General features: G+C 40.4%; 1 protein-coding gene across 1 annotated transcript in view; it reads left to right on the top strand.

The window, feature by feature from the left end:
- Nucleotides 1–10,815, top strand: part of LOC139442005 (mitogen-activated protein kinase-binding protein 1-like) — a 131,457-nt gene extending 120,642 nt beyond the window's left edge. The window contains exons 32-35 of the mRNA XM_071222757.1: nucleotides 1,132–2,791; nucleotides 3,695–3,798; nucleotides 4,169–4,245; nucleotides 5,497–10,815. Coding sequence (XP_071078858.1) covers nucleotides 1,132–2,791; nucleotides 3,695–3,798; nucleotides 4,169–4,245; nucleotides 5,497–5,766 — 2,111 coding nt within the window. The 3' untranslated portion in view covers nucleotides 5,767–10,815. The remainder of the gene's footprint in view (nucleotides 1–1,131; nucleotides 2,792–3,694; nucleotides 3,799–4,168; nucleotides 4,246–5,496) is intronic.
- The last annotated feature ends 8,200 nt before the right edge of the window (nucleotides 10,816–19,015 follow it).

Genomic DNA, 19,015 nt, shown 5'->3' with positions numbered 1-19,015 from the left:
TCATAAAATATGATGTACAAAAGTACTCTCATTAACAGGGTGTCACAAAACTTTCCAGAAGCAATTAAGGCTCTTGTGAGCCCAGCTATTGGGTCTCTAAAAGTGGCACACAAAATGCCAATCTGACTTTAAACATGGCTGTCATTGTTTCTTCGTGAGTCAGGTGAGCTACAGAGCCTCATGGTGCAATTTATTTTCATAATTTTCCTGAACATGAATTTAGTGTTGCCTGTCGATAGAAAGTAAAGTGTGTTCTAAAAAGATGTGGGTTTATTGTATATTAATACACTGACTATCTTGTTTCCATGTGAAATATACTGAAAATTCTAACTTGCTGTGACAGAGATTTCCTGTTTCACTTGCAACCAAATCTTTCCACTGTCTTTTCGTTTTTATGAGTGTAGGCTGAAGAAAGGCGTTATTTGAAGGCATGATTGAAGATTTTTGCTCAACTGTTGGAGGAAATCTTTTTTCTGTTTCACCCAATTTTTCATTTTGGGGTCAGATGCATGGGTTTTCTATTTTTGTTTGTGTGAGATGTAAGGAAGAGTAAAATGTTTGGTTACAGAACCAGGAATGTTCCATGTATTTGGAAATACAAGAAATATTTAGTTTCTGGAAAGTGTTTTGTCAGATTGCAATAGTGTGCTGTCTTGAGTTGATATTTTATGAAACAGCGCTGAGTACATGTGTCAGCTGTCTAATGATGTCCGGATCCAATGTAGTTGATAGTGACTAACCTTGAATTATTGGGTTTAACAATAACTGCATGTTCTGATTCATGTGTTTCCCAATTAGAATTTTTGATAACTTGTAATTGTTAAGAGAAGCTTACTTTGTTCCGAATTAATTTATTATTTTCATCAACCTACTAGAAAATAGAAAATAATGTATTTTTCAAAAAATCTGTATAACTTACATTTTATGAGAATCAAATTATCAATTTGTACCCTTTTTGATGATTCATATATATCAATTAGAATTATATGAGAAGAGGTTTAAGTTCATAATTTGTGTAAACATGTGTTGGCGACTATTATTCAAATTATTTGGAGGGTAGGGTATTTTGTCTTAATTATAGAGTTCATTGTTTCAATGTGTAATATGTAACCATATTCTCGCTCTCTTCAGCTGGCAGCCCCTGGGAGGACCAAGGAGGGGGTTCACCTGTTAACGACATTCCAAAGACTCAGTCTCCTACCAAGCTGTCCTCTCGCCTTGGCAGCCTCAGTCCCAAACCAAAGGACACTGGAAAGAGATCCCTCTCTCTTCGGTCCAGTTCAACCGGTAGACTCACTGACCTTGACACCAAGACCAATAAATCATCGTCTAAAACTGCCTCTTATCTCCGACCTACCCGCAGTTCCAAGGCTAAAATCGCCCGAGCATCCTCATCCTCATCCCTGCCTTCGTCTGATGATGGCTCCCAATCCAGCAGCAGCACAAGCTCCATGACCAAAGCATCTTCTATGCTGAACCTTAGCCAGACCCGAGATCCCCCTACCTCACCCAAGAAGAAGAATTCTCGAAGTGATCGTACCTTGTCCAAGACAGCCTTCTATGCATCCACACCCAATTTGGCTGTGTGTATGGAAGAGGAGGAAGAAGAAGAGCTTCCAGAGTCATCGTCCAATCTTAAAGGTCTTGCTGACCTGTCCAGGAGTGTTCCGGACATTAACGATATGGATGGATTTAGTTCGTCTACAGAGAGCACTACAAGTGGTGGGGAGAAACCTAGTTCTAAGGGTGGTTTGTCTGGAGTAAGGAGACTCAAAGACTCCTTATCTCGGAAAGTTGCAAGTGATACAAATCGGTTGAACAGGCGTTCAATGCCTGTGGGTGTGGACTATCTGCATGCAGAGCAGAAGTCCCCAGGTAGTAATCGGAGGTCCGTTTCTCCTTTCAGTGAGAAAAACACTATGCCTCCTCCTCCATCCACCTCTGTAAGCAGATCAAAACATGATGCATTCCTGAAGCGAGCTCAGGCTAAGAGGCGCACAACAGCAGACATGACACTAGATCGTGCAAAAGACATCCTGTTGGGCAAGTCTGGAATTCTTAAGACAAGTATGGAAAGTGTGAACTCTGATGCTCCTGGTAGCAGGAAGACGAGTCTCTCTGGTGGACAGTCACAGTCTCATTCTCGGTCTTCCTCTGCATCATCTAATGTGTTCGAGTCGGAGTATGGTTTCACATCTGCTTCAACACTTGCTACTGTAGAAGATATTGAAAACACTGCTGAGGAGATTCGCCGACAGAGAGCTAACGATGCCAGTCCACATGATCTGCCCGAACGGGATGAGAACACATCTCTACCTAGTAGAACCAAATCACCAATGTCATCCTCATCTCGAAGGTCATCCAATGCAGATGTCTCCAGAGTCTCACCTCGTGTGTTCTCCTCCGACAAGAAAAAGTCTCAGTCGGTTGAGAATCTAAATGATAGTGTCTCTAATTCTCCTAAGGAACAAGATAATGTGTTGCCCAGTGTGAGGGCGAGGGTGGCCCAGTACATGTCTCTAAACAAGTCTACTGAGGACTTAGGTTCCAGTCCCAGACCAAAAGTTTCGCTGAGTGTAAATGTGAATACAGTCTCCTCCCAGTCTCCAGCTGCATCTCCAGTTCCCATGGGCAGACGTCTGTCGGCAGATCTGAAGGCCAGTCCACGCAGCCAGTCGGACACAGGGCTGGGATCAGACACGGACACCGACTCAGAGATCAAACGTCCCGATAAATCCACGTCCCATCCTAGGCTGTCTCTTGTCAACGGAGATCCGAGCATCACCCATAGGTATTGTTGTTGTTGTTGTTGTTGATGTCAACGGAGGATGATAGGTGGTGTTGTTGTTGCCACAATTATCAGTATTCCCGCTATATGACGATGGCCTGTAAATAATTGAGTCGGACAGACAATCCACTGATCTTTGTTGTGGGTAATGGTCCTTGCCATCGGGTTACAATGACACACTGTCAACCCAATCACCAAGCCAGACCACCCAATCCATTTGGTCCCCTCTTCTGGCCAGCATAGGATTCTGGGATTTTGTGGGAATAGGTATTGCTGTTGAATTTAGAAGCGTTTATTTTACTTGATAGTAAAATTATATGTCATTAAAAAGAGGCAGGTGAAAAGATTTAGATAAGATAATATTAAGTTTTCTTTATTAATGAACGAGCCTACCCTGCTGTAAAATTTATGACAAAAAGCTGAATTAAAGCAATGATGTTCCACCACTTTATTATATATTCATTGCCTCCTACTTGTAGTTAACTGCTTTGTAAAATCCGCAAAACCTTTCCTTGGAAATATATCTTACGTCAAATTCTCAAAATTTTGCAAACGGAATGTTTTGTTTCAAATGTTAATTAATCCTCTTGAAGAAAGTAGCCGGAAGATGTTTACCAGTAAATTGTATGCTTTACGTAGACATGAAATCTTTGCATTTCAGGGGTCTTTTCTACAAAGCGATCGGAGTGCTAAAGTGCTACTCCCATACTTTCGGAGTGCTAAGGTGATCGTAACTCCCATACTTTAACACAGACAAACAACTGTCGTAGTGCTACGATCGCCTTGTAGAACGAGGCCCAGGGCATTTTTTTTTATAGATAACTACATGTGCTATAATGTGTTAATATACAGAACTTGTGTGTGATCTGCCTTGAGCTGAGGTTGATGTTTGTCTTGCTGTTCCAGTGTGTCACTGACTACACCTGTGTCATCCCCTCACGATCATGGAACCTCGCCGACTGTGGCCGATCGTACTGGATTATCTCTCTCACTCACTGTCAAGACAGATGGTATGTTTTCCTAAAACACACTTGACACTCTGTTAAATTAGCTTTAAGCTTGAAGTTTGCTCATACTTAAAGGCAAACAAACTAAAAACTTGACCAGAGGTTGGAAAAGCTTCTATGTTATGTTTATGTAATTTTAGTTTACCTTTTAATTTGAGAGAAACTGAATCTTCAATGTAACTGATATGACGATCGGTTGGGCACAATGGCCGACAATGTGTGACAAGGTAGCCAAAGCGTCTCCACTACCATCTAACTGATTTACAAATATTGATCACGATTGATCAGTGGGTGTGGCCATGCATGACTGTAATCCAATACTCATGTTAAAGAGTTACGTGGTTGCATGACTAAGATGGTATGCCTGCTTCAGATGGCAGTGAGTTGGTGATGCCCTTGATTGTGGACTTGAAGGAAATCCTCCAGACAGCCAAGCAAGTGTATGAGAAGGTAACGATTCACCATACAATACCATTATTAGTTGGCTGAGAATGACAGGATTTTGTGTGCGTTTGTTATCAGTGTTATGTTCAGCTTGTCATTATCAATGTTCAAGAAAGGGCACAGATGCCCCACTCCTCCGAAGAACCTGAATTTGTGTGCACGGTTGCATGCCGTCCGTAATTTTGCCTAATAATGGGTTTGAATCCCATAATGGCCCTGATTATGATCCATGGTTTGTCTGCACTGTTTGTAGCCTTTAAGTAAACATGTGTGACCTGTGTGATTGTGGGCTTTCCTCACACATTAAGCTAACATACAGTGATGAAATACTGATTGAGCTGCGAGAATCCCCAAAATATTCAGGAGTTGGCATCTGTTTAGGACATGCAGTTGAGTATTGGTTTCCTTTGGGGTGGTAGCTTTCTTTCAGAAAGCTCATGACACTTGAAAGTACCGAGTCGTTTTGGACCTAATAAGGAACTAATCTGCCGTGATTAAGAAAGTACACACCCATGTTTGATGGTGGCTACATGTGATACAGCAAGAAATGGGGATGGGGGGACAGCCTCCGTGGTCTAGTGGTAGACCGTCTGCCCGGAAAGCAGAAGGCCCGGGGTCAGATCCCCGACCGCGTCATACCAAAAGACGTTAAAAGATGGTACTTGTTGTTACCCTGTCTGGCGCTCAGCATTAAGGGGCTTAAACAAGGACTGGTCGGCTCGGAGTCAGTATACTGTGTCTGAGTGGGGTATTTATGTTAAACTGCAGTATGGTGTCTCAGTGAGCTAGCACTATAAATCGGAATCAGTCCGGACTAGTACAAGCAGAAACACACACACACGTACATGCACGTCGTTATATAAGTGCAATAATCTTCGACGCGACGTTAAACCCAATTTCACCTCACCTCACCTCACCTGCTGATGGGGATGTATTTCATATGGGTATCATGGTGATGCTTTGGATTGTTTTCAGCCAAGTAACATTTTGATTGCTTTTGTAACTTTGGGCCATATCCAGTTTTCACGTCTGTGCTCTCTCTTGACCTGGAGTTTCTTTTTGTCTGAAGATTTTTGTTGATATTGATAGACAGGTACTAATTTTTCCATGGGTATTTTAACCCCAAACGATATCTGGATTGTCTGGTCTAGACTCAATTATTTACAGACCCCCGTCATATAGCTGGAACATTGCTGAGTGCGGCATTAATTAAACAACAAACAAAGAAAAATCTCATGCTCTGTTGCCCTGTTTCAGTGTAAGACAATGGAAGGAAGCCCCTCGATGTCCGTGCTTCATGATATCTACCAGGAGGCTGCCGACACGTTCACCGAGCTCTGCGAGAAAAGCAAATCTAGCCAATCAAAAGACAAGGAGAAAAAAGAATTATCGGAGAGGGATAAAATGATTGTGAACAGTGTTGTTGATAAATTACAGCCTTCCGTGGATGAGTTGTCACACCGGATGAGTAGACAAATATTTCATGAAGTAATTGGGAGTGTGGTTGCTGAAGCGCAACAGAAATGAAGATGGCCATGCCTTAGTGAATGTGTATCTGTGGATGTGTGCTTCTGTGATGACGCCAGGCAGACGTCAGATCTCGTTGGGATGCATTGTTTTTTTGTTTGAGGGTGCTCTAAATACAAGCTTATGAGAATGGATTTTTTTTTTTTTGGAGAAGTGTGGACAATGTTTGACCGTCAGAGAAAATTTGCAAGAGGTGATGATTTTGAAAACCAAATTATATGTCTTGTAAATGGAACTTTTAAAGAAAAAACAAGGACATCTTCTCAACATTTCCACGTGTAGATCAGGTCGCAATGGTCGCCCCAAGTTCGACAAGGAACATATTGTTTAGGGAAAGTGGTCCCCAGTTCGGTACAACAGTGGAATTATATATATACTTAAGGGAAATTGGGGAAATATGTTTACATCATCTAAATATTTCATATTTCACCAGTTTTGGAAGAGTAAATTTTGATTTATTTATTTTACCATGACCATTGCTTTTGAAGAATTATTACAAATTGACACTTACCATATTCGCTGTAATAAGCTCCCCCTGATCGATTTCTAGACCAATCTGTAACTGTAAGTTATCTTTATAAGGGCCCATAATCAGGCAGAAAATTTACATGACAGTCCATATTTTCTTGTGTATTTTACAGCTTTTTGAAAACACAGCAGTGCAGACTGGGTATTTCATTGTTAAGTAACTATCATCAAATTTTAGTTTCATTAAGTTTGAACTAGTTAACTACTCGATCTCGGAAAACAGTTGTAACTTGTGTTTGTCTTTTAAAAGCGTCCCCATTGTCAATTTTCTGAGCTCCCAAAGGCTTGTTACAGCGAATAAGGTTACCGTATATCATGTATTGATTTGTGCTGAGCCTCAGGTAATAGAATTACAATAGCGTACAGGACCAATACATTTCCACTAGTATACACCAGGGAATTACACCAATAAACAGACCTCTGTATTTTATTTACAGAAATTATTATAATCAGTTCACTTCCATGGCCGTTGTATTGGTATATTTGAGCACAACCAGACAAGCCATACCTATGCTGTGCCCAAATGCATCGAACCAATGCTCCACAGTTTTTCACGCGTCTTTATGAATGTTTGTGTGATTGTGAGCCTTGAATCGCGTTGTGCAATGAATAAATGTTGTGTATATACATAGGAAAGTGCTTGCACTGCTGATTGGCAGCTCTAGTGTTGAGATACTGCTGAATTCATATGTGGGGAAAAAAAGAAATCTCAGTGCATTTATGGGATTATATTGTGACATGTTGTGATTCATTGAGCATTTTGAGGAAGCATTCTTCTAGAGAGAATCATGGTGTCAAATGTGCTTAAATTGACAGTGATTATCAACCTGTCCTCACAGGCTTTGATTTACTTATCCACCTTTGGATTTCATGGATCTTGAATCAAAACAGGACAAATGTGGACAAAGGGCAGATAACTCTTGACTACATGATAGACCAACAGATCACGACTTCATGTTGTTCATAGGATGTATCTATGGAAACCACACATAATATATTGTGCAGGAACAAAACACATATCAAACAATATGTCAAGCAAATTGACAGTGAAATGGAGAATTTCATGCAATCATAAAAGGATTTCTGTGAATACTAAGGACCTGTTGTACATATTTCTGCTCTTGGTTATTCTTGCTTCACACAAGTGTACATACTTGTAAGATTAATCATCGTTTCACAAGGATTGTGTTCAGACTTGGTTGTGGCAAAGCTATACACTAATTTTGGTTGTTACTTCAGCACAAACTATTTGCATATTTACAGCAGCTTATTCGTCCTGTATTGATGCTTTTATGGGAGCAGAAAATATTTGCTTTAATCGTAAAAAATATTTTACAGATATTATTCTTTTATATTCCCTTTAAGATTAAGATTTTGTTCATAAGGATATGACAGGTGACACATGACGTTATGCGACTGAAATTATGGCTAGTATTGACTGGAATCTATTTAACAGACTGATGTAAAAGACAATAATTTTAAACAACAATAATTATATGAATAGGAGGCCAGATTTGTTTTGTGGATGAACTTGCCCTAAAACTTGAGAATATATTTCTAAAACCACCTGAGCCAAACACAGAGTTGAGTAAAAGTATGCATATTTAAATTAGAAAAATTGATCAGGCCCTTTAAAACATATTTAAGACAAGTTTTTTGCTTGTACAAAGGGGTTTAGTTCACAACACTTCCGTATGCAGAGTCGCACACCTTAACAGTGCCAGGATCTGCTGATCATGGGTTCGAATCCAAGTTTCGACCTGTGTATTATCCTCAGTCTGGCAGAGCCATGGACATATTTGTTAGTTTAAATTAAGTGGTAAGCCTCTCTGGCCAATGTCTCTTTGCTCTGTCCTCCTAAATTATACAGACATACTACGAGATTACTGAAATGATGAAGCCACAGAAAACCAACTCATTCACTTTTAGCCTGCAGTTGTGAATTCTAACATTTTGACAAACTAAAAAACTGTGAAACAATAAATAAGTTTTAAATCTAAAAGAACAGAATTTATCATTTTTGCATAATGTAAATTTCAACCACTCAAGGGGGCACGGGTGGCCCAGTCGTCTAAGGCCCCACGATATCGCTGTGCAGAGTTGCGTCCCTTGGGCAAGCCAGAAACCTATGATTGTGGGTTCGAATACCGGTTCACCCCGATTATGTTTCTAGGTGCTCGTGGGTTTCACCGAAGTGGTAAACGTCTTAGACCTGCATCACTTCGGGCTTTCCTCCGACACTAAGCTGACATGCCTTGATATAACTGGAAAACTTTTAAATGTGGCGTTAAACCAAACTCACTCATTCACTCAAAGTACCATGGCAACTGTATCCACTGTAAGTAAAGTCATTTTCATGATTATCGGTCAGTACGAATGTAGCTAGATGCTGACGCTATAAACAATGTCAGCCTGGAGTTCTGGCAGCTCCGACTGATGACAAACATTCCACTTGGCGCATGATCCTATTCAAACTCTTTCAATAGGGCCGGAACTTTAAGATAGTGAGTCTTAATAAAAGTATAATGTCTACAAGTAAAACAAAAGCAGAAGAAGATATGACAATGTCTAAGTTTTGTATCTAACATTTTTAGCATTAATTGTGATATGTTCTAAGAGATCCTTTAAATCTTGGTAGGAACATGTACACTAATGATAGAATGGTAACTGGCCTACAGAATCCAGATTTGAAATGTGTTATAAGTAGACTTCTTTTAACATTGTGATGCATATATGTTCCAATCACAAATACTTGGCTGCTATTTTCATAATACAAAAAAAGACTGAAAAATAACGATATTATTATTTGTTTTGGAACATATCAATTAAATTCTATGAATAAGGTTATCCCTATGGCCAGTTTAAGCAATATCATCTGCGAGGACAAAGAGCCTCAGGAAATTCATCGGCATTTTTACCTGTCTGGTAATCTAGGTTAGATTGATTTCACATGCATTTAAAGCATTATCAGCATTTGATCATCTTTATCAGCTGTTTGATTCATAGCTTATTTGTTTGCATTTGTATCTTTATGATCTGCCCAAACCAAATTGTTATGTTATGAAATTAATTCTGCTGATACATATATTTTGTCCAAAAAAATCTATGGTATGTGCAATATGTGACAGTGACATGAGATGCACGACAGAAATACTGCCAATATTTTAGGTTCAATAGGTTAGACATAGATTAAAATATGAAAAGTAGAATATACTATTGCCACACAACTACTCCTGCTTCTGTGAACAATACAATACTTGAGACGATTATATCATGTCAAACTATACATGACTGATGACTACAAGGCATTATACAATTAAACAACATATTTGTTTCGAGATATTGGTCAAGTCTAATGTGAGAATAATCTTCTAGCCTAGCTTTACATATTCCTGACAGGCCTGTACCAACCACAGTACTTCCCCCAAACGTGAAGCTTTGCACTTAAATATGCTAGGTCACTAGATGTTCTGCATTGTGTGAATGTTTCTGATCTACAATGAGCAATGCAAGTGTGACTTCATTGTTGTTGAATGTGACTGTGTCCCCCTTGTTACATGAGATACCTGTAATTGTGACTTCAGTGTGGACATGAAATTTGCTACATGTGACGCCAGTACATGAACTTGTGTCTTCCTTGTCATCAGATACCATGTGTTGTAGGCCGACGACACAAGATTTGAACATGTGTCTTCATTGTCATCAGATACCATGTGTTGTAGGCCGACGACACAAGATTTGAACATGTGTCTTCATTGTCATCAAATACCATGTGTTGTAGGCCGACGACACAAGATTTGAACATGTGTCTTCATTGTCATCAAATACCATGTGTTGTGGCCGACGACACAAGAATTGAACATGTGTCTTCATTGACATCAGATACCATGTGTTGTAGGCCGACGACACAAGAATTGAACATGTGTCTTCATTGTCATCAGATACCATGTGTTGTGGCCGACAACGCAAGAATTGAACATGTGTCTTCATTGTTGACAGATGTGTTGTGTCGAACAACACCTGTGTTGATGGTATATGGTGCATACACTGCCTCGTGGTGGTTTACTCAATATAAACTGCCTCGATTGGTGGTGTATGCTGTAAACAACACCTGTGTTGGTGGTATATGATGCATACACTCCCTCGTGGTGGTTTACTCAATATAAACTGCCTCGATTGGTGGTGTATGCTGTAAACAACACCTGTGTTGGTGGTATATGATGCATACACTCCCTCGTGGTGGTTTACTCAATATAAACTGCCTCGATTGGTGGTATATGATGCAAACATCACCTGTGTTGGTGGTATATTGTGCATACACTGCCTCTATTGGTGGTATATACTGTTCTCACCATAGGTGTTGGTGGTATATGGTGTATATGGTGCATATACTGCCTTGTAGTGAGTACACTGTATACCAATAGGATACACTACTCTATTGGTGGTATATACTGTATACACCACCTGTGTTGGTGGTATATGGTGCATAGACTGTATACCAAGAGGATACTCTACTCTATTGGTGGTATATACTGTTCTCACTATCGGTGTTGGTGGTATATGGTGTATATGGTGCATATACTGCCTTGTAGTGAGTACACTGTATACCAATAGGATACACTACTCTATTGGTGGTATATACTGTATACACCACCTGTGTTGGTGGTACATGGTGCATAGACTGTATACCAATGGGATACACTACTGTATTGGTGGTATGTGGTATATGGTGCATAGACTGTATACCAATGGGATACACTACTCTATTGGTGGTATATACTGTATACACCACCTGTGTTGGTGGTATATGGTGCATACACTGTATACCAATGGGATACACAACTCTATTGGTGGTATCCACACTTGTGCTTCCATAATGGAGACAGAGAGATAGAACCACTCTCAGAATCAGTGAAGTAGTCAGTCAACCTAGCTCTTGACTATTAGCTAAACATTAAACTGCATTTGTGTCAAATTTAACTTTAGAATGTTATAGAATCAGATCTTTTGTTATTCAATAACTGTTACTTCACAGTATGAAATTTGATAGCTATGTACTGGAATTCAAGAAGAAAGTTTACATATCATTACAAGACAAAGTTTTACCTTTAAAATTTTTTTTTATCTTTTTTAAATTCAAATTTCAGTAATAGGTCTGATACAAACTGATTTTGCATCTTGTTTGAGGTAATATTATACTTGATCATGATCCGCAAAATAATCCTTGCACTACAGTGATCGTAGATCTATGTTAAAAGTAAAGCTGTTATGGTCATTATGGTCTGTCTTACAGACCCTGATACAAATATATATCAAATACAGCCCATGCAAGTCTATAATGTTTGGCAAGTCTAGATTACTGCAGTATCAGGAGAGTCACTGGGCTCCCTTTTATTATATTTTTATTAAGATAACTGAACAACTGTTTTTTCTGTACTATATGTTCATTTCAGAGACTAGATGTTAGTCTATGGTCGTCATAGCGCTATGATTGCTTCGTGCAACAGGGCCCTAGTGAGTAGGTTGAATGACTGCCAATCGCTGATCCACAGAGCCAAATGTACTAGTATGGTTTGTGGAAGAGGGAGCCTTAGACTGAGGCTGCTGTCTCTCTGTCTCCATCACCCAGACACCCAGGAGACTACCAGGCCAAAACTTTCATACACCAGATTGTTGTATCATGACTTATGTGCTTAAAATAAACATGTATAAAATCTCCTGCAGAAAATAAATCTGTGATATATATCATGTTTTGTATGTTATACTTTCTTAGTACACTTTGTATATCACTATGAGGGGCCCAGTCGTCTAAGGCGCCGCAAAGTTGTGCAGAGTTGCGTCCGTTGGGCACGCCAGAAACCTATAATTGTGGGTTTGAATCCCGTTTAGCCCCGATTATGTTTCTAGATTTGTCAGCACCATACCCGTGCTCACCATACGTGGATCGATGCTCATGATGTCAATCACTGGATTATGTCTGGTCCAGACTCGATTATTTACATACTGCCGACATATAGCTGGAATACTGCTGAGTGCAGCGTTAATCAACAAACAAACAAACAAACTGGGGGAAAAAGTAACTGTGCTTCATATTAATGTTAGGTTCTTGAACGTAATACATGTTTTTGCTCAATTTGTTCAATGTTTTATCATAAATTCATTGACAAAACCCATACTTGCTAACAGGACAGTGCACCACGACCAATCAACCAAGGGAGACCACTCATGCCAGACTATTTCTCCCCGTGTATTAATGGAGATGCCTGTCCTTCCGCAGTAATAAGTGCACCAGTCCCGGCAACCCTAAAGACAACCGCGTGCTACACACCAGCAAACAGTTTTCAGTTAAGACGAACGGTCCTTATATGTACTAGCAAACGGCTTCATAATTTAGCTAGTATACTCAGGGACAAAACAGACTCAACCGACCCTTCTTTTCATCACCGACGGAAACCGCAGCAACGGAAGCCACATCATTACCTGGTACCTCTCGTTTAGTCAATTACTTATAAACTATCCTAAAACGGGAGCTGTAGACTTAGTCTTTTCATGACTGCATAAATACGTGTTGATTCATCTTTCTTATTAGTACTAATATTAACAGCGCTTTAGCGAGTGTTTTTTTTCGTTACTTCACACTTGCCCACTTTTGTTCCCTTCGCGCTCACTTATAAACGATTGCCTTTTTTAAAATAGCTGCATGACACCACTCCGCCATTAACATGCTAACATTCAGTCAGAATATCTGTCTTGTACCGTCATAGCATATGTAACCTGTGTATCCCTCCGACTTTCTTCTGTACATTCCTCTAAGTATTTCGCCCAACTGACCCTTCTTTCAATAAAATATTTTGTGAACAGGATGGTCAAATCAAACACTTTATAAGTTATAAGATTTTCTTCAAAGCCAAAATTAATAAATTCTGCTGAAAGATATAGATTATGAATGTGTCCACATTTGTCATTTTTCCAGCTCATAAACTGTTACCGGAAATTCTGCACAATATCACACTCCCACAATGAGATGGACGATCGTTTCTCTATCATCACTGCAAAAAGCACATTGATCACTGTCCACATTCTTGATATAAAATAGAAAAGAGTTGGTTGTAAGTATCCTATGAATTATCCTGAACTGAAACCACCGAAGCTTTGTATCTTTGGTTATTTTGAAAGGTTTTATAAAAATGGATTTCCAACAACTTAATTCTCCAAAAATAAATTCCCATTTCTGTCTGGCTTTCCAACTAACAAAAGGTCCGAAAAGTGTATAATAGAGATGGTTTTTTTTAATGTGTGTTTGGTAGTAAGTTTATATTTGCTAGAAGATGTGTTTTGCATGTGTGTTTGGCTCCAGGTAAGTCTGCATGTGTGAGAGGATGTGTTTTGGAAGTGTGTTTGTGTCAGAGGATGTGGTAATAAAGCATTTCTCCCCTTGGACTGTTTTGGCTATACCTTTTCGATTCGTTTTTGGACACACCCTTTCGATATTTTCAAATTTGTTTTGGCTCATCCTTTGGCTAATACATGAAATGGAACGTGGGCCTTAGACGTGCTGAGACAATACCTTAACCCATCAGCTACACCCCGCTCCCTTATGTCATCTATGTTTGTTTGTTTGTTGTTTAACGCCGCACTCAGCAATAGTCCAGCTATATGACGGCGGTCTGTAAATAATCGAGTCTGGACCAGACAATCGATTGACATCATGAGCATCGATCCACGCAATTGAGATACGATAACATGCATCAGCCAAGTCAGCGAGCCCTGACCATCCGATCCCGTTAGTCGCTTTTTACGATAAGAAAGGGTTGCTGAAGACCTGTTCTACCCCGCGGATCTACACGTATACTTGTACAAATACTCTCTACTGCTACACGAACGTTCACCTTCATACAGAATGACCAGAAACCTATGATTGTGGGTTCGAATCCCGGTTCGTCCCGATTATGTTCCTATGTTTGTCAGCACCATACCCGTGCTCGTGGGTTTCACCGAAGTGGTAAACGTCTGAGACCTGCGTCACTGTAATACTGTTAAAAGCGGCGTTAAACCCAACTAACTCATACAGAATGATGTGCATGCACATTTATCTGAATGATCATTAACTTTCATATAGATGTTGATATTGAACGGATCCTAATAAACTGACTGACTGAGTATGGTTTTACGCCGCTTTTAGCAATATTCCAGCAATATCACGGCGGGGGACACCAGAAATGGACTTCACACATTGTACCTATGTCGGGAACCGAACCCGGGTCTCCGGCGTGACGAGCGAACGCTTTAACCACTAGGCTACCCGACCGCCCCCCTAATATACGTATATTATAGTGTACCGGCTTATTCTGGTCCTGTCGTAGGCGTCGTTCAATCCAAGACATGTTCTATGGGGGACAGGTCTTAAGAAATTAGCTGGTCATGGCAGTACAGCATTGTTATGCTGCCGCAAAAACATCTGTTACAACCACAGAAAGTTAACTGCTTGATTGTACCAGGGAGTCTTATTCTTTGTATAATCTCCCTGACTGTATCGTTCCTCTTCTTCTTTTTAAGGTATAATCAGATGCCAAAGCACGGGTCGAAACCTGATTATACAATGATGAGTTGTGTTCTCCCATGCCACCCCATGCCATTACACTTCCACCCCAAACTGACGACGTTGACGTCGCTAAAACGTTCTCCAGGACAAGTGGACCATTGCATGACCATCATAGCTGTCCAGATGAAACCCGGACTCATCTGTGAACAGTATGTTGTCCCTGTCTTGTCTTCTGATGCTGTCTACGTCAAGCTAGACATGGAAGCAAAATTGAACGTGTCGCTGGATGTCGGGGTCGATTGTTGTGCGCCCTCAACCGGTTGCGCCTCTGCCACTAATTTGTCTGAACCCAGGAATTGTCCGAGATATCAATGTGGCAGTTACGCGTTTGGTATCGATTCGGTAGATGCACCAACCGAATACGGTCGTCTTGCTGACGTGACGTCACCGGTGGACGATCGACCCGTGGCAAGTTATGAGTGTTGCCCTAGCTGCTGTAGATATTGTCTTCAAAGTGATGATATTGTGTTTTGATGAAAATTAAAATGTCTGGCAACTTCGTTTTGCGCCATTCCTGGCACGGCGTGTATAGACGTTGATCTTCAGCAAGCCGTTTGTGGCATTCCGTCAGCAATATTTACGGTTATATAAAGGAGTTTTTTTGAGCACCTGATAGCTAAACAAATATGTGTGCTGTTCACATACACAAGGCACGTGTGTGAGTATCATGTTCCCCGCAAACATGCAAATTGTGCGCCGTGCATGAACATGCACGACCATATTGTGAAATAGACCTTAAAGACAAGGAGATGTCTTTTTGGACATGTTTTGAATTATGCATTATTCAATTTCAGAATACATGTATTTTTATTGAACTGTATATGAATCAGTTACCTTTTCCCCGTTTGTATATTAAATCTTTTCGATGCGATAAGTCTGTGACTGAAGCAAACCGTTTGAGGGATTGTTAGAAACGTGTCACAGTACAAAGAAAGGTCAATACTCAAAGTATGGCAAATAAAAGACCGTAACTGTTTAACCGTTTCATAATACACATATATAAATACGTAATTTTCCAACACTGTTCGTCTGTGCCATGGTCATTCGGGACCTCTTGGGACAAATGTTGGTGGTATTATTGTTTGAAATATGCCTTAGAAATGCGAGATCACTGTTCCTATGGTTGACCATAACACCCAGAACCAATTTGTCTGATGACCAAGTCGTCTAGGGCCCAGGAAATCGATGTGCAGAGTTGAGTCCCTCGGGCGTGCGAGGAACTTGTGATCGGGTTTCTCATCCCATTTTGCCCCGATTATGTCAGCATGTAGATTAACACTTTGTCCCAGCAATATAGCTGTTTTATTTTAAAATATTTATCTTTAAAATATAAACAATAAAATCCAAATGGAGTCCAGAACAATGCTTAATTTCAGAGCTGAGGCTATCTAGACTATAGTTGGACTCCTTTTTCAATTTATTCTCCAGGGTCTGGGAGACCGGCGAGTCAGCATCATAGCCCTGCTGGTGGGTTAGACTGCCACAGTAAACGTCTGAGCAAGATCGTAGTTAGCTTTTTTGACAGGGGAGGCAAACATTTGTACAAGTATCACTTGACCCCAACATGATTAAATCTAGGGGGGCAACTGCTGGCTACGGCACTGCTGAGGACTGCATCACGTCGGTAGTTCCTCCCTCCACTCTCTGGCCCAGGATGGGATTATTTAGTCTGTCTTACAGACCCTGATACAAATATATATCAAATACAGCCCATGCAAGTCTATAATGTTTGGCAAGTCTAGATCACTGCAGTATCAGGAGAAAATGAAGAGAGTCACTGGGCTCCTTTTTATTATATTTCTATTAAGATAACTGAACAACTGTTTTTTTATGTACGATATGTTCATTTCAGAGACTAGATGTTAGTCTAGGGATTATTTACAGGCCGCCTTTATACAACTGGAATATTGCTGACTACGACAAACAAGCTAGACTAACACATATATACGAGGGGTGTTCATTAAAGATTTCCCCTAAAGCACTTAGGGTTATCTTATTTGGTTGAAATTTCACATGTGTAATGATACATGTATCTATGGGTTATGTCTGAATTTGCGGCACCGAACTATTAATCTTACCACTTTTACAGGTGTTATGCTCGAGTAGGGTGTGACCATGGAGCCAGTAGAATACCGAGCAGTGATTAGGTTTTTATATTTGAAAGGTTGCACACCAAAAGAAACTTTCGATGAAATGAAAGCAACTTATGGGGAAGATGCCCCATCATATGACGTTGTTAAACACTGGCATCGCCAGTTCAAGTGTGGTCGGACTTCTGTGGAAACAGCTGCCATTCCTGGTCGCCCCCATTCAGCCATTGATGAGGACACTATCCATCAAGTGGAGACCGCCATTTTGGCAGACCGACGTATAACTGTTAGCACAAAATGTCAAGATCAGTGTAGGGTCTGTGGAAAAAATCATCCATAACAATTTGAACATGCATAAGGTGTCTGCACGATGGATTCCCAGGTTGCTCACACCTTTCCAAAAGCAGGAACGAGTCAATTGCTCAAAGGATCTTTTGGACATGTGCCAAAAAAAACAGGCAAACTTTTTTGACAGACTTATCACACTGGATGAAACATGGGTCCATCACTATGATCCTGAGACTAAAGTTCAGTCGATGCAAAGGAAGCATGTGGAGTCACCACCCCCAAAGAAGGCACGTGTCCAACCCTCTGCAGGAAAGGTCATGCTCACGGTGTTTTGTGACCAGCACGGAGTAGTGATGATGGATTTCTTGGCAAAGGGTGACACAATTACAGGAGCTTATTATGCTTCACTGCTGTGGAAATTGCGGGACGCTATCAAGCTTAAGAGGCGTGGCATGCTGACCAAGGGTGTCCGTCTCCTGCAAGACAATGCTCCAGTACACAACCCTCATGTTGCCTAGACAGAAGCGCGGTCCTGTGGCTATGAAATCCTTCCACATCCTCCTTACTCTCCTGACCTTGCACCATCTGACTTCCACCTCTTTCCAACCTTGCATGAAGTCATTTTTGAAGGGAAAACGTTTCACAGATGATGAAACACTGATTTCTGAAGTCAAGTCCTGGTTTGAGACGCAAAATGAGGGCTTTTACAAGCGAGGTCTCCATAGTTGCATAGAACGATGGGAGAAGTGTGTAACTCTTGGTGGTTCCTTTGTGGAGAAAGACTAATAGCTATGCCAAGTTTCATTCCACTAGGTCCATCGGAAGTGGGTCAGGGGAAATCTTTAATGAACACCCCCGTACCTGGAGGTTTTGCACATACACGCGTATATTTCATTTACATAAACAACAGGAGCTATATGGAATAGCATTACCTGACTTCATGGTTTGGGGACCATACATCACTATTATAGTATGTGTTTAGTGACGAAATACTGTATCTATCTCCAAATATAGAATACATATCTCACTCAGTGAAATAACACTTCATGCCGGAACTACTTTCAGTCTACCTCAACGACACTAAGAATTTGACAGCAAGATCACAATACATCAAGCATGGAAATACTTAATAACTGGTTGACTGGCATTTGAGAAGTTGTCGAGTAAATAAAAAACATACAACTTTTTGGATCACAATCTCTGGTTAATTATTGCATGTTGCGACATTTCGATGAAGATTCTTACACCGTTGTCAAGCTGGAGTGATACATAATAAATAAAACATATGTTCTTTTCTTGTCAAATATCATTTAGTGACCTGCTAACTCGTCGCTAATGAAAATATCAACCTTCCAGGTCACACGGTGAACTAAACATGTTATTTGACAAAAAAAGAACTGTCCCATTTTTAATCAAAGCAACTATAACAGCTGTTGCCATTGGACAAAAGGTCACTGTTACATAAATATATTCCAGAGTTTATATATCATCGATGATCCGGTGTCGTCGGTACGATATGACATGGTCACTCAAAATGTACAAATCAGGTTTCATCGATGAACAAATTATTTGAAGCACCCCACAAATACTTTCCAATAGCAGAAGAAGAAGAATCTTTATTGCACAAAACACCCACAGGGGGCAGGGTAGAAAACATGAACATGACTAATTAAAACATTGACATACAATACAATGACCTGGTAAATTGGCAACGTGCTTTAATGCGCTCGTGCTTCTGTTT

This window comes from Haliotis cracherodii, unplaced genomic scaffold, assembly GCF_022045235.1.
Source record: "Haliotis cracherodii isolate W230 unplaced genomic scaffold, xgHalCrac1.p SCAF_5, whole genome shotgun sequence".
Taxonomy (NCBI): Eukaryota; Metazoa; Mollusca; class Gastropoda; order Lepetellida; family Haliotidae; genus Haliotis; species Haliotis cracherodii.
This window is presented reverse-complemented; position numbering and strand designations above follow the sequence as displayed.